Raw genomic sequence first — 24,962 nt, 5'->3', positions numbered from 1 at the left:
GGAGTCAGCAACAACACGCCCTAAAATGTGATCCCCTGTGGCTCAATAAATGCTGTACAATATGATTCAATACCTATGACTTTATGCTCAGTCGGAGTGAAAAAAAGCTGTAAGTTATAATGACTCATTAATGTTTCCTTTTATCTTTTATTCACATTTCTAAAGACGTATTATCTGCCTGTCTTGGTTTCATTTATAATATTCATAAAAGGAAGGGTTTGACACACAAAGTGAAAGCCTGGTTTATATCATTTATTATGGAGGGGATATTCATCTTTGTCTCTGAGAGTCATGTTTTTTTGTGTTGGTACAAGATTGTGTGATCTGATTTGTGGTGACTGATGGCTTGCAATGTTTCAGTCCATAGAAAAAGCACGCTAACTCTGAATATGAGCAATGGAGCAAGCTGTCGATCAACCGTGATACACTGATGTGGCTTCATGAAACAGTGTTCTCATTTTCAGTCCTCAGCAGGTGGCGCTCTCACAAATGGCTGTTCAAATCCATAACTTTTAGAGCAAAGTGTGCCATCAAGTGGGCTGTTTCATGAAGCACCATTTGTCCATTTTCATACATGTGAAGATATTGATGTCCACCAGGGGGTAATGAATGAAATCTCCTCAATAACATCACCAAAGCAAGTGGAGAAAAAATACACAGTATCACATTAAAAACATCTATGTCTTCACAATTCAAGTCACTCTTTCATCTTCAATCTGACATTTTGCCAACATGAGAAATGCTTCTCTTTTGAGGGAAACACTAGTGTGGATGAAGCTCCATGAAACAGCGTCCTGATTTTCAGAGGCCACCAGATGGCACTGTCTGCTGTAGAATTTTGGGACTTTTTGGACAATGAAACCTCCATTCATTGATAATCCAAGAGCGCCATCTAGTGGCCTCTGAAAATCAAGACTGTATCATACACCCTGCAATACTGTTTCCTTATACCTCGTCCAACCATTATTAGTCGCTAATACATTAAGTTCTAGGAAGAGCATTAAGAATTCTAGTCTGCACATCTAGACCTGCATTGTACTTCACAATAACATTTTGTCCCCATATTTCATGAAACCAAGAATTCACTTTTCAATGAGCATCTGTTCTGCGAGGACTTTCATGGACATTACTACCGGACAACCCAATTAGGAATAGAAGGCGGAACTTAGTCATTTTTAGAAAAAAAAAAAAATCATGCCACTTACATGTCAAAAATATGTTTTTGGTATTTTTTTTTACCACGCCACGATCCAATTTGCTACTTCAAATCGGTAGGTGGCCACTGTCTCTTAAGGGGCGCACAATTTGGCATGGCAGACGGCAGTTCATTAGACAAAACCACAAGCACCGGAAGAAAAGTTGACTTGAAATAGCACGGCATCTCTTCACACAGTGAAAAAAGCTGACACAAACCAGATCTCACAGGATATTCATCATTAGAGCATTCATGCCACAGCAATGATAATAAAGACAGATGATTCTGGCTGTGTTTGGCGTCACAGAAATGAATGATGGCGAATAATATTAAAACGTGGGATAGGTGAGAACATCATCCGGGCTTCTTCGACTCACCATTGCGATCAATTGCAAACGGCGTCCGCGTCGTGGTGATCTGGTAGTTACAGATCTGACTGTACTGCGGAGAGCAGTCCTGGTCAGTCGCCTCCACCTGCAGGATGCTGTCGTAAATCTTCCCCTCTGTCACCGCAGCTCGGTACTGGGCCTCCCGAAACACCGGGGCAAACTCATTGACATCATTGACCTGGATGTGCACCACTGCCCTGAAGACGGAGAGAGATGGGAGACGAAGATCAGCTGCAAGTGAAATGTCACGAGGTTCGAGATGTAGTGCTCCCGGGTGTTTGTTGTGACATGTATGTTGTTTGTACCACGTGAACCAGCGCTCATGACTAATAAAACGCACCACAGTCTTGCAAATGTCTGAGCATATATTGGCTGTCTTAGAAGACAATCTTGACACTGTCAAGTCAATGTTAGCAAGAAAATCTGCACATAATTTAAGATCATTTCTAAAATATGATTGCTGCGAGGCATTCTCCAAAGATAGGTTCAACACGTCTGCACTCGTAGTGTATTATATTTTATTTTTTTCCCATCTTGGTTTTGCTCTTTAAACAGCAAACACTTGATTTTCACTCGGCAGAGAATTTCAGTGGGATATCAGCTGACGCAACAGGACTGGATTCAAAGTCTGCTTCAATATGAGTCAAGACTGGTTGAAGCCAAGGCAGCTATTCCCATGCTCCATATTTTTCGAATGTTTTTTAGATAAACGTCAGTTTCCCCAAAAGTTAAAATGCTGTTCAACTTTTTCATCCAACCACCAATGCCATATATCACTGTGTATTACTGTATATTTGTAATACAGCAACCAGAGAAGTTTGGAACTCTTGCTCTTTGTTCTACATTCACAGTTCACAGTATTTAGCATGATACAGTCAAATAGAAATGTGAAATTAAAGTCAGTATAAAATGGTAATGGTTGCATACTATTGTTATGAATCCACTTATGTCTTATGAACGCATATTCATGTGAGTCTGCGCTGAAACTGAAATCACTTGTTGCTGTTGAAACGGCACGCATCAACACGCATGGAAGGACCATGAATGACTTCTCTCATACCCTGCCAATGGAATTAGAACATAGGCACAAGTACATGTCGCCTGCCCGTAGTTTGGACAAACTACAGTTAAAAGATTAGTGATGGGCAGAAGAGGCGTCAGGTGGAAAGAGTGCCATCTAGTGGGCTCTGAAAATGTAGCCACTAGAAACAGGCTTATGAGGCTTCATGAAACAGTGTCCTTGTTTTCAGAGCCCACTAGATGGCACTCTTTGCTCTAAATTTATTGGGTTTTCCCAACCATTTCAATGAAACCTTTTTGAACCAAGAGCAACAACTACTGTGCGATGAAAAAGAGGACACAGTTTCATGAAGCCTCATCAACCATTAGTAAAAATAATATGATTATACTTATACTATACTTATACTATAAGTATACTATACTATACTATACTATACTATACTTATACTATACTTATGTAAGTCTGTGTTTAACAGATCAGCACATGGCGTCTGTGAAATGAAACATATTAACCTTTGAAAATGAGTGTCTCCAACACCCGTTTTAAGCAGCTTATGCAATTGTTATGCTGGTGGCTCAGCCACCAGCTCAAAATTCTGAACTGTGCTGTGCATTGAGATTCAGTAGAATTGTTCTTCACTCCTCCCTTTTTCAGTCTCTCTAAAATGTGAGACGAAATGAGGCTTACATGATGTGAAAACGTACCAGAGGCAATGTACTGTACAACCATGAAAAATATAAGTCGATAAACGTATATCATGTCTAAGGATAAGTGAAGATTGAAATAAATATTCATAAATTTATTCATTTTCAAATGACCCTTACGTGTCAAGGCAGAGAAATATGTCAAAAGAAAGAGACAAATAGCAACTGTCCTTTAAAAAAAAAATTTAAAAAAATCATGCAGTCATGGAGACAGCGGTTATATATGTGAACTATATGCAGTGCAGTGATTCACATGAAAAGATATGCTGTGTCTCCAAAGCAAGTGAGCATTTAAAGTAAAACCCCATTTTACAGCAGCTAAAATGAAATAAATTACACTTACTGCACACAGGCTTATGGAAATATGTGAATAATGCTCTATGAATAAATTGTGAAAGTGCAAAGAGATGCAGGGAATCCAGTGAGTAGGTTTTAGTCCAGGTCAAAGTGAGACGGACGGACCAGAAATGTCAAGCAAGAACTGAAGAGACAGATGCTTTTCTGATGGTGAATTTCCATTTACTTCAAATCGAAGTTCAAAGTTATTACTCTTTCAAAACAATGTGAAAGGAAATGTCTCCATTCTGCATGAAAAATCCAACTCCACTGACTGTTGGCCACATGTGTTTATACGGCGTCCACTGGTGATGGACTGATGAGGCTTCGTGAAACAGTGTCCTCATTTTCGGAGCCCAGAAGGTGGCGCTCTGTCTTTAAAAATGTGAGTTTTTATTGGAATAGTTGCTCAAATCCAAAGATTTTAAAGCAGAGGGTGCCATCTTGTTGGCCCTGCTAATAAGGTCACTGTTTCATGAAGCCTCATCAGCGCATCACTTGTGTCAACCAGGAAAGTACTGGTACATATGTATTGAATGAAAGTTAGACAGCAAACGTAGATAACTAAACTCGATGATGACACCATCAATCTGTGTTTTTTTTTAATACTATGTAGCAGCTCTTTCATCTTCATAGCTGTTTCTTCAATGCTTGTCGGTGAAATATAAACTGTATGTTGATAGAACTTTGAAACCAAGTTTTTAAAGAGACTTGGTTGGGTGATGATTTGGGATGCTAACAGATGAAGACATTATCATTCTGCAAAGAAAAAAAAAAGAAAAAATCCCAGAGCCAGCCTTGTTTTGTCATATTAATGATGGTGTCTCATAAACATTACCCCCCCGCCTTGCCAACCTCCCCTGTGGTACGGTCGCTGGCATATGTCGGGATCCTCAGATGCTTTTGATACTGTTGTGTGTGATTGTATCTGCAGGCGGCCATAAATGCATGGTATTCATCTGTGAGCCCTTTATACATCTTATTGTGCGTTTGTGTGCCGCTGGCACACATCTGGCTGATGGAGACATCTGCAGCTGCTGCACACAAGGTTGTTCTGAACCCCACGCCTAAAACTTATCACGAGAAAAAGAACATGAATATGAGGTCGCCTGAACCGATGGCACAAAAAGAAGTAATCTCCCTTTGTAGCGCAGTGAGTTTGAAGATGTCAAATTGTTTTGCTTTTGCAAACTCTTCTATTAGAGACATGGCCATGATGATGATTTCAAAGAGAGCACATTGTGTGTCTTTCAAAAGAAATCTCAACAACAATGAAAGACATTTAAGAAACATCTGTGGCCAATATGAGAGCATGCAAACACAGAATTATACCGTATTTTCTGGACTATAGAGCGCACCGGAATATTAGCTGCACCCACGAAATGTAAGAAGGACAATAGATCTTACATAAGCCGCACCGGTCCATATGCCACGGGTGCATTGGTGCTGTCCGCGACACAGAAAATGCATGAGGGTCACTTTCAGCGATCCTGCGCAATTTCAGCGCTTAATAATAATTAAGGTAAATGAAGCGGCTGTGATCTCATCGTTTTTTAAGTGACGATGCTCAATATTTTTACCAGCATGACGCTCTTTATTCTGTAAACATGAGTGATACACCGAGAGACAAGGAGAGCACACAGCCGAAGCAGCGGTCATCAACCTCTTTCATGAAAGTTCCCACTCCGGACGTTTTCAGGTGGCCAAAGAATACTGCATCTGACACACATGAAACAGAAGTGTATTCGCTCGATTCCGTCTTAAAAGGACACATGAGAAAGGCTGGTCATCTGGCTTGGTGAAATGAAAGATTATTTCTTGGGCATTATGCTTAGCATTCCGAATGTCACGCTCAGACCGGCGAGTGTCTGTGAGTGACCACCGGTTCCTGCAGTTTCACCTTCATGAGCACGGAAAACTCTCTGTGCTATGTTCAGTGCTGGTGCTTTAAATATCGTATTGAATTTGCAAGATGCCAACTTTACATGACAGACTGAGAAAAAACCTCCGCTGTAGACGTGCCGTTGCCAAGCGAGCGGCGAGTCGGCGATCTTTGGCCATCATGACCAGCATGCTAAACTGTCTACCCTCTCCGAGTGTAAGGATGTTTATTCACTAGTGTTGAAACCAGCTACATGGCTACATGGTATACACTGCAAATATCTACAACATGAACACTGGGTGCCCCATTAAAACTGTACAATATCATGTAATGTAATAAAATATGAGTCCAGTCCCCTTGCAGAGATGGTAGAAGCATTGGAGTGGTCAACCGAAGACATGGCTGCGGACTGAGAAGTAAGCAGCATCAAATATCGCCATGATCGGCAGGCAGCAGAATGGGGCTTGAAACTGAGCAGCACGTTCTCACACCTAGGTGTTGACATTTGCAAAGGGGACTGCGTCCAGTGTTGTGACACAAGTCAGCCTTTAGCGTTTAAAAAGAATGGTGGTGGAAAGAGTCATGTCGAGGGCGACATCTGTCATTGTGGCTACACATTGGATTTGACAAATAAAATCCTTGACATGATCCTTAACTTGGTCACCTCTAACTTAGGTGTGTTTGGGATGCTGATGAAGCCAACTATGGGAAGAACATATTTCATTATGGAATAGCCGTAGTGTGTTCCTTTAAGGCAGTCCTTCTCAAATAGTGGGGAAGGAGTGTGACCTCAGAACATACTATAATAAAGTGTAATTGAACATCCATTCATGATTTATTTTTATTTTTAATTTCAGGCAAATTTATGCAAGTCTTTTCTGTTACAGATAAAAATTAAAAAGTTATTCTTTATTGTAAGTTGATCTATATTACTTTCTGTTTTCGTTTCGTTAATGTCAACAAGGATACAATGTTATACAGAGGTGTACATATAATAATCTTATAGACAGACAGGCAGACAGTTGCGGGGCGCGAATGATTTACTTCTTCCTGAGAGACACTGGTTTAAGGTGAGAATCTCATCCCATGGCTTGGGCCTCAGCCCAACCAGCTACTTTATTGACATGTGAGATGTTCTGGTGACAAACAGACATGTAAATATGTGACTCCTGAGGAGAGATGATGTCTTGTCTTGAGGTAATGGAACATATAATGAAGCTAAAAAAGAAGAGGAGGGCGGAGCAGAGGGGAATAGTTTTTCTCTTTTTAATATATAAAACAATGAAGAAAAATGAGCGATTAAATGCTTTGGATGTAACTGTTGGTAACTGTTCCCAAAACAAAGAGACAAAATAAATGTTACAAAAAGAAAAGAAAGAAAATGATAGGAAGACTTATTGATAGGAACATCACAAACAGAAACACCTATGTCTATATGCTCAGCTCCATAATTTCATGCTTTTATCAGGATGACTGGATGAATACAGGCGAAGGTCCCATGTGTCCCTCCGGCCGGCGGGTCTGCTGTATACTCAGACGAACAAAACATACATAAGGTCATTGAATCTGTCAAGGAACATCAAGGTCAGTAAAACCTATGGTTAAACGTTGGCAGCATCATCTGTGGATGCTAAGTGATCTACACTTGATGACTACTCGAAGTGTTGCTGTCTATTGGGACACGGAAGCTCCAGTAGGCAGAACCACTAAAACATACCAGCGTGTAAAAAGATGAAATTACGACCACCTGGACAGAGTCAACACAATGATCTGAGGACAAACCTCTGAAGGCCTGGTCCCAACAAGTCATGTGCAACAGTGCTGGTCACTCTTGCATTCGCTTAACAAAGAAGAACTAATAAAAAATGACAAAGCAAATGAAGCAGGACGAGGGAAAGGCAAAAGCCACGAGCAGAGATCTCTTCGATTAGAAATGAAGGCGGGATGAAACACTTGCCATGTATCATCTTCAAATTGCAAATGGGATGAACGTGTCCATCGCTGACGGGTTCCAACCACACATTTCCAATCACTGTCAAGCATTGTTTGAAGAGAAAACTCTGCTCTAATGAAGCGAGATATGCACAAACAGTGGTGGCAGATCTTGGGCGGCACTTTTCAAGCAGCTAAATATTACATGTGCGAATGAAGTGCGTGACAGGAGAACGGCGCTCTGCAGCTGCGATGTGTTTTAGTGCCAGGTGTGATTTAAATCCGGCTAAATCACAGGCTGACGCAGACATCAGATACCAGCTGCATGTTGATCCCAGGTTAGGATTGTCCCCGGCTTATTAGAGATTCAACCACACTCAATATTTATGAAGACGGCTTCTGAGAGGCGTCGCTGAGCTGCCTGCTCACACATACACACACACCAAACAAAGTACTCTATTAATCTCCGTCAAGAATTAGCCGAGAGGTTGACTCATCAATTTCCTTGTGTAAGGTGAGAGCGGAAATAAACCACCGTAACTATACCGATGGGATCACAACAGTGGTAGACTCGTCAATAAGCAACAAAACCCCTCTTCTCGCTCGACACACGCCCCGAGGCTGGACCAGAAGTATCTACTGCGGCTGATGTCATCCCAATACAAGCTGATCATAGGGCCCACTCGCTGGCAGACAGAATGGATTTTACCCTTGACAGATAGACCAGACCGCCATGATGACACAACGTGGTTCACACCACATTCTTCATGTCAGATCAGTCACCAATGAATTCCTCATACCTTTTCCTCCTCTGGGCCAATCCCAGCTACCGTATGAGGAGCAAAATCCATCCCCAAAAGATTGTTTTTGGAAACTGGAAATCCCTGTTCTGCACTGCAACAGTTACATCAAGCTGGATTCATGCAATGTTTAATGGCAACCTATTTAGATCTTGTCAACCTTTTTTGTTTTTTGCCAAAAGACACGCAAGGACACTTAAAAATTGATGAGGTTATTTTATGAAGTGAATCGATGCCTCCTGCGGCAAAGCAAGCCCACAAGAAACTGCCACCAGGCTGACAGTAGGAGGCGCTCTTGGATTAATAATTATGTGGCATTTCAGTGAATGCGTTATTTATATCAAACTGTTTCAGAGCAGAGAATACCATGAAGTGGCTTCTGAAAATGATGACTCTGTTTCATGAAGCTTTGATGGTGCTTCATGAAACAGAAGGACAGGGCACTTGGAGGGAAGTGTGAGGCAACATCCGGAAGCACTGTTGACAAAATTACTGGGTGTCATTTGCTATTTATAACCCCTCGCCCCTGCTCTTTGCTTGTTGCTTTTCGGCAAGGAAACAGCAAACTGTAACAGAGAGAGTCACAGTGGGTGCAGGTTTCTCACTGGTGAAGTCATGTGTGCACTAGTTGGGTTGGACATCCACTGCAGCCCTATAGAACTGGTTTGGACACCACCACTGATGTACATCATTTGAACACTAAACAACATCCTGTTTCCTTAGTAAAACAACATTACTGTATCCTGAAGATATATAACATATATACAGTAGAATCCATTCAATAGTTCCCCTGCCAGCATAGTTCCAGCCGCCGGAGTGACCCTCCTCTTCTTGGGGTCATTCAGGCTTGTTAAACAAAAGGTGTTAAGTTATTTATTGGATTTTCCAATTTATTTGATTACATTCATTAGAAATTAAATGTGAATGAATAACTCTGTCACTCTTTCTTCTGGAGGACCAACCTCTTTCTCCTGGAAGAACTTTGGAGAGGCCATCAAAACCAAGACTGCGATGACTGAGGGCAACAGTATTTGCAGTGAGTGTTCACTGCTGTAATAAGAAGTGAAACAGTTGAGAGAAGACGTGCAGAAGTTGAAAGTGGCTGTTCACAACTCCACAGTCTGAGAAAAGCAGACCAAGAACTCAAGTAGTACTGACTGACATAGCTGCTTTTTTAATACAGACACTGATATTCTGCCTGCACTTCAGTTTATTTTATGCATGTGAGTTATTTTTTGTGATTTTTTATAGTGTTAGTAATTTGGTTTCCAGTCTGTAAAAATAAATGTTTGCGTCTGATCTGTTTTATAGTACAGAACAAATGTTTTTCATCACTATTTATCTATTTCATTGATGCCGCTGAAGGTCCATGATGCTATAGAGGCGGAGTAATGGCTCGGGTGAAAAGTGCGTGTGGCTTGATAAGGTCTGACTGGAGGACAGGAGCTGTGGGCAAGTGGACATCTCACCGAAGCTTTGTACCTGAAACGCACTGTTGTCACTGTTGTTAAAATAACTTCCACATTGACAGAACACCCAGGGGCCCAGAACAAAGCGGTGGATATTGAATATGTTCCACTGGATTTAATGATTTCACTGCAATTGCTAATGAATAATAGACGAAATACATCACACACGTTTTGATCAGATTCTGGCGATGATCTGAATTTTGAGTAAAACCGCTGGTACACGCCACTCCCTCCCCCGTGATCAAGTTCTGGATAGTGACTCCGGATCAATAGAAAAGCCTAGTTTGCTCTCAGATCATTTTTGATCTCTGCACATTGAGTAACAAACATATGGAGACCATCACTAGTTCTCACATATCACACACCGGGGGCCTGCAGGGGTCCATGAAAGGAGCGGTCATGAACCAGTCACAGACCTGTCACAGAACCGGAAAGCTGGGAACTTTTGAATGGCTTCATCTGTATATTTTTGTTTTTGCTTTTAAAAAGCAAATAATGAAGAGTCATGCAGAAGGTGATTTGCGGTCAAGGGCAAAGAGCATGCTCATGATGCTCAACTTTTGATACGTTTATTTTATTAATCTACACGGAAGGTGATGTTTTCCATCACCTGTTGTTGTCACCTGCATGTTTCTACATGACTCAAATGTGGACTGTGAAGACAATTGGAAAAACAGCCACTTCGCTGTCTTCAAGTGTTAAAATGCGCCAAAGTGTAGGTGTGAATGCAGGGATTTGTGATGGCATATTTTTATTTTTTTACAAAAGTGAGAAGATACTCAACCACCCCAGGCATCAGGGTGTGCGCCTGCAAAACGAAGGATGACAAATGATGCCCCATTTTGCTGCTTTGTGAATGTGACACAGGCTGCGTTAGAATTCTACAGAAATATGGAAATTTTGACGACATTTTAAAAAATAGAGACATATGAACCTGAGAATGTGATTGTATTTTTAACACTGAGTTATCAGTTAAATTCAGATGACGCAGAGTAAAACTATCCAATGACATAAAGGGCCATTTTACTTTCAATATTAGTGCCAAAATAAAATGAATTTCAATATTTTATGTATGAAAATGGCAGTACAGGCATCAGCTTGGGACTTCATTAGATGCACATAGCTTCTTTGCCTGTCACTAGTCATCGTGATGCTGTGTGACATTTAAAATGAATTCCAAAGTGATGTAGTCTTATTCGGTGCAAGGGGTACACCTGCTGTGGGAATAGCATGATGTCCGAAGATTGTTCCGTGTGTGTGTGTGTGTTGGAGTTTGTGTGGGCGCAGCTGCGCCACGAGAGCAAGAGACAATAACAAGCTGTGAGTGAAACTCATCGGAGTTAGTTGTGTTCAACTGAGAATCTACTGCTTTATTGCAGTTAGGCAGAAGTGGTTTCACTCTTTTTTTCTGCCAGAAATCTACTCTGTCTCATGACAATTTTATTTATATTAATAAATGCACTGCCCCAACTTTAAATCGTGGACTTGCTGCTTCCAAGTACGCTATATTAACTATATCTGTGAGCAGTCCACAGCTGGCTGCTCGCATCACAATGTGTGCCTTCATGCATGCACGGGGGGCTTTGGCCAGGATTTGAACTCTGGTAGCAGAGACAGAGGTTGCAGTCCTGGCAATAAATATGAAGGCAAATCAGCCACCCAGTAAGATGAGATGAGGCTCAGCTTTGAGTACCTTGTGGGTGCAAAGCTCAGCTATAGAACCTCTTAAAAGACAGGAAACTGAAAAAAATCAAAGTAACATTTCTGGCTGCTGGCGGTAATTTAGTAGGATCCACTTTGGTTGGTCCAACAGCAGCATAGTAGTCAACTTCTGATGAGGCTTCAAGACACTGTGGCCATGTTTCATTCACAATAATGTTTCATAGAAATAGTTCAAAACCAAAGATGTTGGAGCAGAAGGTGGCCACTGAAAATGAGGACACTGTTTCATGAAGCCTCATCTACCCATCACCACTGCTGTAGCTTGAGACAACTCAAGAACTGAAGAAGCATCACCAAGATTCCCATTTATCTATCAAAGTTGCGAGTGGGAGGGTGGAGTCCGCGATTGTATATGATTTATGAAGATTACAATTTGAAACTATGTAAATCTGTTTCTCATTCGGCAGCTTTTTGGAAGGACACAAGTGCATGAAGCCATCCAGCACAACTTGATCTTAGTGTTTGAACAATATACTGTATCAATGGGTCATGACCACTTGAGGTTTCACCCCAACATTGGGTCATAAATAAGGAGCCATCTGCTGCTACATGATATCGTACCATAAGATTTTGGAAAGCAGGCTCTTTTTCCAAGTTAACCAGAATTTCTCGGTGCATGGGGTCACCTTAATTCCATAGGAAAAAAACGACACATACCATCCAAACATTCATCCTCCATGACATTTGTCACTGAAACTCACGGCAACACACAGAGCTGAGTTGTTGAATCATACACTTCAATAGAGGGTGAGTTCAGGATGCCTGGTCTAAGTTGAGCCAATGCAAGAATATGGTACTCTATTGAGTTACAAGAACACAATAGTGCTGCCGTGTTAAATATATAAGCTATTTCTACATGAAAACTGTTGCGTAGGGTTTTGTTATACCACTGTACGTAGATAGATTTGCATGTGTTTTAGCATGGGCTGCCATCCTCTCATTCTGGCGTCGGTATGACTCCCCTCTCACAGGCGATCACTTTCCAGCTCAGTAGACAGTCATATTTGTAGAAGTAAAACATATGTAGATCAGTCAATGATAACACTAACATGGTATGGTAAACTTCAAATATCCAGTGTGAAAATGAAATACTCTTAAACTCAGATTTAAATTTATTGTTCATGTAAATAAAGATACTCTTTTATTGCAACCCAGGGTCATTTTGAGACAGGGTGGACCTGAAATAATGCAGTGCTTCTATGGACGACTGTGATCCTTAAATCCCCAGCGATGCTCTTATGACTGGGGGTAGGGGAAATCCAAAATTGCATTTATATAATCAACAGTACATATTTGATCATACTTTTTCTATAAGTATGTACTCCACTCTACATCATTTTGCCTCAGTGAGCAATTCTTGTTGTACTGTCATTCGTTGGTGGCTGAGAAATGCCTTTCTATGCTAAAGTCCTGAAGACTCCAATGCTAATTAAAACTTTCCATTAAAAATCTCATTATCACTTTACGGCTTTTCACACATTCCAGTTTGACAGAGTTTAATATTTTGCGATGAATTTATGTTTCCGTTAAAGCTGTCCTGCGGAAACCGTCTGAAGGAGATTAAGGTGAACTGGTTGGCATGTGTAGTTTTGCTGACTCCAGACTACAGTCGACGCGTGTAACCCGCTCTCTTCTGGCGTATTAATGCAACGCCACTAAGACCTTGCAAATGTGAAGTGCTGGAGTCGCATGAGTTGCCTCACACCGTCAGTTGCCATGGTGATCAATCCTGGCAAGGTTTTTTGAAAACTTTATTAAAAACAACATGCCGTGGTATTTTTATGAGTAACAAGATGTAAAACAAAGCTAGTCTAATTTACTGAGAATATTGTGCCTTGTTATCATTCCTGTCATATTTTTCATACCTGGAGTTCCAAAATCAAATTATGCAGCACATCAACAAAATAATCTTCCAATATAAGCGGTGTCATATCTAATAAGGGAGAAATGTTTAACTCAATTCCAAGGTATGATTTTAATTCAATGTCCAGGGTCAGAGTTTGGGTCAGCAGCAAGATTACTGCAGCATTAACTCACGTCTTATCTCTTATTCCTCATTGCAGTGAGGAATAAGAAATAAGGGGGGGCGGCGCTTGAATTTGACCATCCACTCGTTTGAAAACTAAAATGTGTTTCAGTCAGAGTTGGAGTGCAAACGTTGACGTTGCTACAATGACATACAGATTACAGAGAGTGCCAGCCATCGGCAGTAATGAATCCTTTAAAGAACTGAAACTTCATTTGAGGTGCCACCGAGTCCTAAACCCCAGACCACCTAAGCATATGTAGACCTTGAAAGTGTCTATATATTGTGTACTGAGCACCTGGACAAAAAAGATTTGGTTCACTATTGATGGGCGGACGAAGCTTCATGAAGCTTCATCTATTCAGCACTCAACAGGTGGCGCTTTCATTTAAAAACACTTAAGGTTTCATCAAAATGTCTTCAAATCAAAAGATTTCAGATCAGAGAGTGCCATCTAGTGGGCTCTGCAAATGAAGGCACTGTTTCATGAAGCCTCATAAAAATTGAATCATTTACCCTTTTATCTTTCGACATGTTTCCTGAAAATTTCATTCAAATCCGTCTCTAACTTTACACATTATTTTGCACCCTGACAGAACATCATTGGTGGAGGTACAAACATTTGAGGCAGTGAAGAGCAGAACCTAGAACCTTCTGATCCGTAGTCAGACAGGTTCTCCATTGGTTGTTGCTATTGTTACAGTCTTGGTGGAACCCTGTCCAGCAAATCCATAATTCCAATCCATAATTTACAATTTCCAGATCCACTCGCAAAGAAGGAATAATTAGTTTTTCTTTTATTTTAAACACAGACAGACAGAGAGACATTGAAAACAAAACATCCTTAGTGGAGGTACCAGGACTAGTGGTGGCAGTGCAGCAGCTGGTGGCATTTGAGAGTGAAGAAGACTGAAGAGAGAAGTTAAAACTCCATTCTCCTAATCGTCTCTGCTGTGTACTTTGGCTGGTAATTTTGGGAACCGCATTCAGTCGTAGCTGTCGGCGTGTCAGGAGTAATCTGAGAGCAGCCTTAGGCACAGAGCCTACCTCTGTTTTAGCTCATGACTGAATCGAAGCAAGCAGCCCGGCAAAAGGCCAGACTCATCCTCGGAGAGTTGCCATCGAAAGGACAGGCCACTTAAATTGTCTGGAATTGTTACAAATCTACTAAACTCTGTGTGGAACGGCACTCAGGGGCTGATTTACTAAGCTCCCTGTTTGTGAGCACTAAATAGCGCGTGCAGCTTCGAATCAAGGGCAGGGTGCAGAGCCACTGAAGGCAGGTGACTTGCTAAGATAGTGTGAGCAATTGGAAACTGTGTTGCGCAGCTAAATCTGAGACTATGCGTTCTATGGTTTGTTGCATGACAAATTTTAAAAGACATGAGAGGATGTAGCCAAATGAACAAAGAATCCCACACTTTAAATGGAAGTATTCCTGGAGTGTCCTCATCATCTCATCCAACCTCACTATACCATCTAACCACAGTGGCAAGACACAGACAAACAGCTCATGTGCAGTCGTCCACTCCAACAGCAAACTCCGCCTCCACTCGCCGACCTTGCCTGTGTCCACCCAAGTACTGTGTTGGTGTAAGAATGGCCACTGACTGAATGAAAAAAAAATAAATGAGGATGAGAGATGTGCTTACTGTGTCATCCTTCATGGGTGGATTGTCTAATTCAAATTGCGAGGGGTGAACTAATTTGCATTACCCCGTCCATAAATGCAAAAGTGCATGTCCACTGCAGAAAAAAAAACTTCTACTCCTGTTTTGCTCCATTCTAAGAACCAAGCCACAGCAAGTTTGAATGAAAAACTGCTCTGTGTATGTTGCATGTGCATGTGTATGAAGTATGATGCTGAAGCTGATTCACCTTTGAAGTATTTTTTATTACTTGTGTGGTAAAAAAGCAGGACATGAAGATGAAGGCACGCCTGAGGTGTTGCTTTTCTCAACTCACATAGATTGTATGGTGATGTGCCATCAGGTCAATATGAAAACAAGTCCAAGTTTTTCATGCTGGCCCGGAAGTTGCATGGATACGTAATAAAAACGGAAATATTTCCAGCTCAGTACACTTTCAAGATGTCCAGCCTTCATCAAGTTTTTTGTCTGTTGAAGTTCATGGATATGTCAGTACATATGTCATATTCCTTTCCAATATATGGTCAGCCATTCATGGGCACTGATCACGATCGAGTCTTGACTGTTACTGGCGCAGAGCAGCGTGCTTCGGCTGCGCGTACACAACGGGCGGAAGAAGTGGTTCCCACTAACCGCATGTCCAGACAGGATCTCAATAGTATAGCGACTTTTCATCGTGTCCCTGTTAAGGATATACATTACCTCAAATTACTAGTATCGAAAGTATCAATATTTTGGTTTGAGAATCGATTTTAGAGAATCAAGATCCGGTATCGGAAGTATTGATATTTCAAGATCGATCCGCAGATCACGAGTGTTAAGATGACGTGACAATATACAATATTCAACATCAACAAAATCAGGACAAATAGTTTTTTCATTTGACAGAGTTAGTCTGTATACTGCGTTCATTTGCTTCAGCATGTATGTTGATGGAACCTGACCTTTATATATGATTTGTCAGTTACCACAAGAGTCTTCAGCTGTCGAGCTTCAGACCAAAGGCCAACTGCAATTTCTGTCTCCTTAACTGACTTGATGAAACAAACGTTGGTAAGTGAAAGAATAATGCATATCATGAATTATCTTTACTTGTTCTGTGAATATTATTTTTCATCAGCGCTTCTCCTTGGGTCTGCTTGTGCTTAGTATAACCCTGTTTCCCTCGGGCCGCCAGTTAAAATGCCTGAGGTAAGGACAAAAAGACACCAGGTCTGTTTCGCACCAGATGCACTTTGTCGATTATCTTTTAATGAATTGTAAATTTCCATCTGCCAGTGGCAGTTTTTCACTGTACACTCAACGATTTTAATTCATTTAACTTCATAGGAGAATCGCTTAAAGAGTCTCACACTCTGAATTCAACCAAAACGCTAATAGAAAGTATAAATACTGTTATTCTTCTGTGTGTCCAAAACAATTACAGTAGTTTCCATGTAATGCCATAAATTACAATGAGTTTCAGACAAGTGCGATGGTTGGTTTATTGATGGATGTTGTGGGCAAAAACAGCGACACCAGCTGATGCCTGGTAACTGATAACTGGAGGAACCAACTCTGTAAACACGCTAAGATGAGTGCACAGACGTCGAGGAAGTTTGAAAAAATTTGAGGGACCTTTTGAGGAAGAAGAGCAGGTTCATGCTGACGAAGGACCGCATTGTCCTGAGGCGAGTACTCGTGCTTGTCAGAGGATGAAGAGTCTGATGGTTAATAATCTGAGATGGACATCGGTCGGCTCCATAACACTGAATGGTGATAACAACATTCAGTTACAACACCCAGCCGCCACCAAACATTTCGGCACTAGTTGATATTGAAACTTAAGAGCTTCTTCACATCGACACTACACAGATCAGATGCAAAGAAATGTATTGTTATCGAGGAGTGTCTCAAGATCTTGAATTTGCATTCTCTGAGAAATAGTTTTACACTTATTTAGGGTTAAAATTCAACCAAACTCAACAGGATTTCATAGTGCATAGTAAGGCATTGTTCATGGGCCTGGCTTGCTTCAAAATATCTGTCTGCCAGAGACCTTGCTGATGCAGTACAACCAACGTATGTCTTGCAATTGCACTCTCCATATTCTCCATAGTGTGGAGTACGTATAATATTTGGCTGTTCCTCACCCAGTTTCAAGCCTCCTCCACAGCTGTTTCTGTTAATGACTGGTTCAACCTTCACATGACATTGATGAACAGTAGCACCTGTTTGGTCTAATAGCTTGATGGTGCACCTGACTGCAATACTACAAATCCCTGACTTTCGCTAACTTTGGCCTAGTTTACAGCATCTAAATGTAAACCGAGAATATCTTGAAAGATGGATGATTTCCACATACAAGCCTCTTCTATCACCAAGGGAAAGTAAGACCAGTTCCCAAGAGGTTAAAGGTTTCAATGGAACTGACTTTGGTTGTAGTTTCTGTTACCAGATAGAGCACCCAACTTGTAACTTGTATATCATAAATCTTCATCTTCAATTTGAACACAAAGCTTTGCAAAGAAAAGATTGTGTAAGTCTTTTTTTCACACATTCTTTCTCACTGCCACTTTCCTTTATGACTTTTTTTTTTGGATTGATGGGATCAAATGTGACCTGGTCTGGTTACTCAACAGGCCATTCATAGGTTGCTCAGATCATGATGGAAAGTAACCACGAATGGTTGTGGTTTGTAACCCTGAGCAGGCTCTTTTAAACAAAGAGCCTAGTATCATCATTTTACAATTCCTTTGCTACTGAACTTATCATTTTTTCACTACAAATTTTGTGAATCTCTCCTATTTCTTCTGGGGTCTGCTTCCTTTCCTTTGGCCCTAGCTTGCATCATGTGTTTGTTGTCCTCTTTATTTTTGCGAACTTCCTCCCCTTGTTTACCTCTTCCTTTAATGTGACAATCTGCTCTTTGTTGCTGCCTCCAACTGCACAATATATCTGGGACCATTTATTTTCATTTTATCTTCCCCTTCCTTTTAGTTTTTAAACATTTGTGATACTACTACTACTACTCATTTCATGCTGAATATCACTCATTTGCCTTAACAAAAGCTCACTGAGGTCCTTCATTCACTGTCATTCTCTGACTGTGATACCCACATTTAGCAATAGGCTGATGATGCTTCATGAAACTGTGTCCTCATTTTCAGAGCTCAGTAGGAGGTTCTTGGTTTGGAAATGACGTGAGCCGTCTCTAAAAATTGAGGACATTGTTTCTCATGAGCCTCTCACCACCCACGATGTTGAGAAGTGACATATTGAAACTATAATTTAGTTTTGCTGTTTTTTGTCTTGTGAACAATTAAAAAATAAATCAATAAAAATTGATGGATTTGAAAGTGCACTACTTCCATTTATATGATCTATTACATCATGCCTACTTACTGGGTCCACTGACCCGATGATATGACAACGTGTCAGCCGTAATTTCTACTCACTTGTGGGACTTCTTGCCCTCAGTGCCTCCTGGTCCAGAACCGCAGTCATGGGCCTGAATGATGAAGGTGTATTCCTTCTGAAGCTCGCAGTCCACCAGACCTCGTGCCCTCAGCTGACCCTCCCCTGACGTGCCGTTGAGCACCACAGCCTCAAACGGCGCGTCGGAGTCGTGGATGTTGAACGCACAGATCTCCCCTAGAGCCAGAGAAGTAAGGAAGAAACAGGGACAGAAGTACTCATCAGTCTGACGAAACACAAAATATATTAATGAATAATGAATACTGGAGAACATGAGCCCAAAATAAAAAGCTTTTTCTTTGTGGATCAAACATAATTATTCATCTGAATATGTGTTGAGTGGCTATTCACACATTTTTTGTAAGTAGCAAAAAGTAATAAAATAAAAAAAAAAAGATTTATTTTTTGTAATAAATGAAGTACAATACATGAACCGCAGCCCACAAGCATTGCGCTACACAGACATATGAAGTTGAAAATGAAAGGCTGCGTTAATGTCTCTTTTTTGGTTTTGTTCATTTCCTTGAGGTCAGTCATTACTAAGCAAACCGGGCAGCAAATCGAATCCTTTAGACCTGAAGGTCTGTGACTTGTGCTTGTAAAAGTGGGAAAGTGGTGAAAGTGTTTATATCGGAGAGCTGAGGCGGCACAAAGTTTCCATCCTTGCGCAGTCACCTTCAGTTCATATTACCTCGTAATGTGGAACACAAACCGAGATACAGTGGAGGCGGCGCAGCAGAAACTCTGGCTGGAGCTTAACAAACGGATCAGGCTCAGATTCCACTCAATGCCCCCCCAGACTTGCTGTCTAATTGCTCTTGGAGGATCAGCCAAGGACACCCACGGCTCGCCAAAATACACACATTTTGGTTGATATCTAAATGATCTCATTTTACTGCAGTAGAACTGCATTTCTTTTCCCTGACTCACTTTTAAAACTTGGAGATACAAATTCCTGTCTTTACTCCCTACAACTCATTTTGACACCATAGAAATCTTGTTTGAATTTGGACAGGTTTACACTCTCTTTTGGAGTAATGTGCGAACCACTCACTTTATGTAGACTCCAAAGGCTCAGTTAACACCTTCCTATTACCACCTGTGAATTCCTGTTGTAGATCTTCAAAAAGCAATGGGTGTAAATGAATGACAAAGGAAACCAAATGACCAGCACAGCATGAACTACCACCACATTTACCATAGTTCAAACTTCATTTAAACTTTTCTTTTTTCAAACTATTACTGTCTAATGGTATAATAATACTAATCTAAGCGTCAACTATGCTCTTACCTGTCCACAACATCAAGACTTGTTGTGGAAGGTGAAGTGTGCTTCCATTAGAAGCCTAATGCGTCAAGATCCAAAGCAAACATCTGACTTCTGTGTCACACTTCTGTGTGACGTGAAAATCCACCAAAAAGCTATTTGATGCTGTGGCCACCCCTGGCTTCTCAACAGCCACCCAACTGGCCACCTGATGCAGTGGCAGTACCAGGCACAGGCGAATAGGGCAGGCACTCAGATCTGCAATTTTTGGGAGGCGGCAAGAGCTACGCCACAGAAAAAAATGATCGGTGAGCCTGCGCTGGTCAGATAACTCCAGCGCAGCTGGTTAGGCGAACCAGTAGGTGCAGCCAGTGCAGTTTCACCTGACGGTGCCTCACCTCCAGTAGGGCTCGAAAATGGGAAGCGGGGAGCAAGGCAATGCAGAGCCTCGGAACAGTTCACCTCAGTGTCAACGGAGGGAGGGAAGAGGGTATCATGCAGCGCAAAATTGCACTACTATTAAAAACATTAAAGTTTGACTGTTGTTCAGCTGAATCAATTTTGCATTTATTTCGTTTGTGGAGGAAGCCTATGCTCTAAAGCAATTCAGTTATTCAGTTTATTGGTAAATCATTGTCAATATCTTCTGTTTTTACTATTCTCCACTGCTTGTTTGTTAATGTATTTCATTATATTTGTTCAATGTTTTACAGTTCTTTGCAACAAGACTCCACCTTCTGGCTCTGCCCCTGCAGCAGTGTTAAACTGATCCACATATAGGTTAACCAATCTGGTGTCAGCTGAAACAAGCAGTCAATTACAGCCTTCAAACACTTGAGTGGAGAGAAGGCGTCCACTGCGGTGCTTATCGGACTGGTATGACACAGGTTTAGACACAGTATTTCAGACACCAAGATAAGCTGATTCGAACTTATACTTCGGTTTCCATGCTTATCCAGGACCCAAAGTGTTTTACACTAAGGTATTCACACACACAATAACTGTCAGTCGCTACGCCATCTGAACCATTTGGTGCAAATGGTTTATTTGTCAGCGACCTCTCAGTCCCAGGCCGAACACTGAACTCTGTCAGCCCCAGAGACAAAGTGGAAGATGTTCGGGGAAGTGTCATTTGGAGTAGTAAGCGAGTACAGATCAAAGAGCAGAGGTTAGAAATCTACCAAAAAAACACACACGAAAAAAATAGATAAATAAATAAATAAATAATTAAGCATAAGCATTTATAATAAGAGAATGATCATATGGGCATCCAGGTTCTAGACACAATAGGATGTGGTGTGAGTCACTCAAGGATGCAGTGGGGGACTTAAGGGAGTGTGAGGAGACACTGGTCACTTGCTGGGTTTATTCCTTATGTAGTGCTTTTGTTAATCAACTTTCTAATTGTTACATTCTCAGATGTTGCTAAAAAAAACAACATGAATATTGTATATATTGTATTGTATAATATAAATACAGTGGTACCTCGGTTTTCGAACGTCCAGGAGAAATCGGAGTTCGAACAAAAATTTCGAGTTTCTTTTACTTCGGGTTTTGAACAAAAGTCCAGAACTCGAACGCCCCCGAAAAAAGCCGGGAAAAACATAACGTGCGCGGACCGATCAGCTGACCCACGACACGCTCTGTTATTGTGTATAACGCAGCCTCTGTATGCAGACGTGTCCCGTTAGCTACATTTACTGACTGTTTTTTCTTCATATTGAGGTGTAAAACCTTTCCTGTCTCCACACTGGACCGTGGTAGAGTGTCACAGGGGAGGTGCTCGCTCTCCACACCTCCGAGGCTGGAGCTCCAGGGTTTGATGTCCTGTTGTGGGCTGGAGCTGGGACAGGGATGAGGCGAGTCTGGGACAGAGCGTGACTTGGTTTATGACTTTGTCACAGCCAAACTGCACAGAAGCGCACATTCAGAGCTGGACACGCACCGGGCACCTCTTCACTTCTGGAGAGACCTCACTCACTCGGCAACCCCTCCCACATGCAGCGGCCACACACATAGAGGAACAGCGCACCTGCAGCAGACACTCTACATTCACTCCTACAAAAGACTATTTTAAGGCTTGGAACGCATTATTCAAACAATTCGCTTCTCGAACGGCCGTCTGGGACGGATTGTGGTCGAGAACCGAGTTACCACTGTAATTCGATAGCATGGAATGGTTAGCTTTTGACCTGGTGATCTTCTGCTCAATCATGATCGATACATTATTGTTGATCCTCCTCCGTTGAGACTGGAAATCAAGCAATATATGTAGCTAACACTCATCGTCATGACACACAGAAGACGTAGCAGTCATTATTCCAGAGGAGCTGAGGATAAAAATCCATTTAATTTAGGACAAAAGCGCTGACAAAACCAAAGAGTGGAATATATTTAATGTGTGGCAAGTATGAGCCGTTCTATTTCTTCCTTTATTTCAGGAAGATTTGCTGTCCCGGCACTATGGGGATTCAGGAAATCACTTAAAGCGCCGGGCTCACACTCTGACCTGTGACGGCTAATTGCACTGATATCACTTAAACTAACAGCGAGGACTAAATTGGATTCCCCGAACAGCTTTGTCTGCACATTGCTGCTGGCAACTTCTGATAAGAGCAACTTTATTTCCCTCCACCTTCCCTCACCTCTCAAGCTGTTTCTGTCATAATCCCAGTGCGCCTCCACTCGCCCCCTTTTTTTCTCTCTCTTCCTTCCACGGTTGCTCTCACACAGAGGGAATGGTCGAAGGCGGGAAATGAAGGAACAGTGTATCGTCGAAACAGTGACTTACCAGAGTTAAATGACCCCGCACAATGTGGCAGAGCGAACTCATGGAATGGTGTCTAGAGAATGATGCGCGGCGAGAATGTGTGACATCGTTCTACTGCGCAACTACATACGCACAAGGCGAGAGAGAATCCATCACCAACCAAGCGAGGAATAAATCGAATGAAGTTTTTCGTCAGCGTGAAACAGGCTGAAAACTATGGTGATATTGCGCACCACAACCGAGATCTTTTCTCTCTGCCAACTTAATTGTAGCTGACGGGAAGCAAGGCAAAGAGGTCAAGGTGGCGGGCGCCGAATGCAGAAGGGGGACCTTGATCTGTTCGAGATTTAAATGAACGCTCAAACAACTGCAGGGCCAACAGAGCAAACGGTGGCTCCGCTCAAGGCCAAATAAGTGTTCCGCCACCTGTGGAGAGGCAAAGAAAGCTCATGGAGTGGGGGAGCATGAGGGAGAGAATAAAAAGCTCGCCCCTTTAGCAGAGGAGGAACAGATGTCGGACGGCTGGCACTTGGCAGTGATTTTGCAGAAGCTAATTACAGTGTTAAACTGTTAGCTGATTATGTGTCTCTGAATCACATTACGCTTTTAACTGTAAGATTTATGGTCACTGTGGTCTTCGGGTGTTACATACTGCATTGAGATCAGGCTCTATCAGCACTTATTTGTATGAAAAAAAAGACATCAGTTCTTTGGTTTTAATGTTTTGGGATTTACTTGTTTTGTTGTGAAATGTCAGCAGCCAGCAAAGGTTCCTCATGGGATTTTAACAACAGAATACTTGGGACACCAGTGACTCTGGGAATGGTCACCAACTGCAGGCTTTTGTTCCAACCGATTCATATTTTATAATGCATCTTCGGTAAATCTTTGGTATGGTCAACATTACATACAGATCCGGATACAGACTGAATCTTCTGTCCTCTGCTCTTCATTTCCTCCGTATTTCTGCAGGTTTGCATAACGCTTACAGATACAGGCCAAACGGAGCAGGACCACCGGAAACCGTGGGTGGCAGTGTTGCTTTACTACCAGAGATGTAGCTATCGAGACCCAAAGAAGACAAAACTATGGCGGGAATTCTCCACCCTCCTGTCACCAAACATGTAACGCCTCACCAACCACCGCCTCCTGCAACGCTGCCTTTGTTTTGGTACATTATCCATACTCCTTCCACAGTCATCAAATTGGTTTTGGAGTTTGTTGTTGTCAAAAATGTTTGACTCGGGGCTGCACCCTGAACAGCAATACCAATGTAAGGAACACATGGAAGTGTGAGATCAGTGACAGCTAACATCGCTTGAAAAGGACGGGCACATTTTCGCATGTAAATAGAGCATAAATAAGCCTTCACATTCAATTGAACCGATGAATTCCTTTGTTCCTTTCAACAACTGAATGTTTTGTTTATCAATGTATTATTTGAATCTTGATAACAGTTTAAAGTCACGTTGTGCAATAAAATGATCATCAATTGGTCCAAAGTTACACTGATATAGCTGATTTTAATTCTACCAGAAGGTGATGTTTTAATACATCGGAAGTGCAACATGGAGCAAGTCATCTGCGGCCCAGGGTGACGCAGATGTACGCAGTCTGGGTTGCATGTTGATGCACTAGGTTTTTCAATTGAATCCCGCAGCACTTTTTTTTTATCACAAAATGTAGTCATTTGATCACACTCAAATTCCAGTGGGATGCAACATGGAAAGCTGACCTCTGCTTCAACAGTGGACTCCAAAGTCCACCTGACAGGAGTCAGATGTTCAGTCAGATGCCTTTGGAGTGAGAATGTGTCACTCCACAGTGGTGTGAAAATTAATAAGACTCTGACTCAGAGTTGGCCTTACTAATCTGAGCTCTCCATCTTTTCAGATGGGGGTTTTCAGACATATCACACTATTCTTTGCTTTGTGAGACTTTTGTCCCTCATGTCTTAACTATGAATTTCAATTCATCGTAGCAGATTTGCTGCCTATCGATCCACACAAAGCATTAAATGTTGGAAAGAGGCCAATAATATATCCTCAGCTATTATGGATTTGGGAGTTGTTACACAAAATACATGGAGAAAATAAACGTACGCAGGCTGAGGAGTGAGAGGGAGAACTGAAATCTCTCTAAACCAATATTAAAATTCTGTCTTTATTTTAACTTCTGGCCAAGCAAGGCATAAATGTTGCTGTCTCATGCTCACCAGTGGAGTTTCATGGGCGTGATTCACTTCCCCACTTCACCCCCACCAGAAAGGATCGAACGATTCGGTGCTGTAGTTTCTGCACTGACAACCTGCCCACTTTTGTCGAAGACTTGTTCGCACTCGGTA

At 41.8% G+C, this 24,962-nt stretch overlaps 1 protein-coding gene across 2 annotated transcripts in view; it reads right to left on the bottom strand.

The window, feature by feature from the left end:
- Window positions 1-24,962, bottom strand: part of LOC128764265 (calsyntenin-2-like) — a 263,773-nt gene that overhangs the window by 83,892 nt on the left and 154,919 nt on the right. For both annotated transcript variants that reach the window (XM_053873891.1, XM_053873892.1), the window contains exons 3-4: window positions 18,563-18,758; window positions 1,573-1,781 (exon numbers count right to left, since the gene is read on the bottom strand). In XM_053873891.1, coding sequence (XP_053729866.1) covers window positions 1,573-1,781; window positions 18,563-18,758 — 405 coding nt within the window. The remainder of the gene's footprint in view (window positions 1-1,572; window positions 1,782-18,562; window positions 18,759-24,962) is intronic.

The sequence above is a fragment of the Synchiropus splendidus genome, chromosome 8, assembly GCF_027744825.2.
Source record: "Synchiropus splendidus isolate RoL2022-P1 chromosome 8, RoL_Sspl_1.0, whole genome shotgun sequence".
Taxonomy (NCBI): domain Eukaryota; kingdom Metazoa; phylum Chordata; class Actinopteri; order Syngnathiformes; family Callionymidae; genus Synchiropus; species Synchiropus splendidus.
Note: the sequence above shows the minus strand (reverse complement) of the source record. Positions and strands in the feature narration are given on the sequence as shown.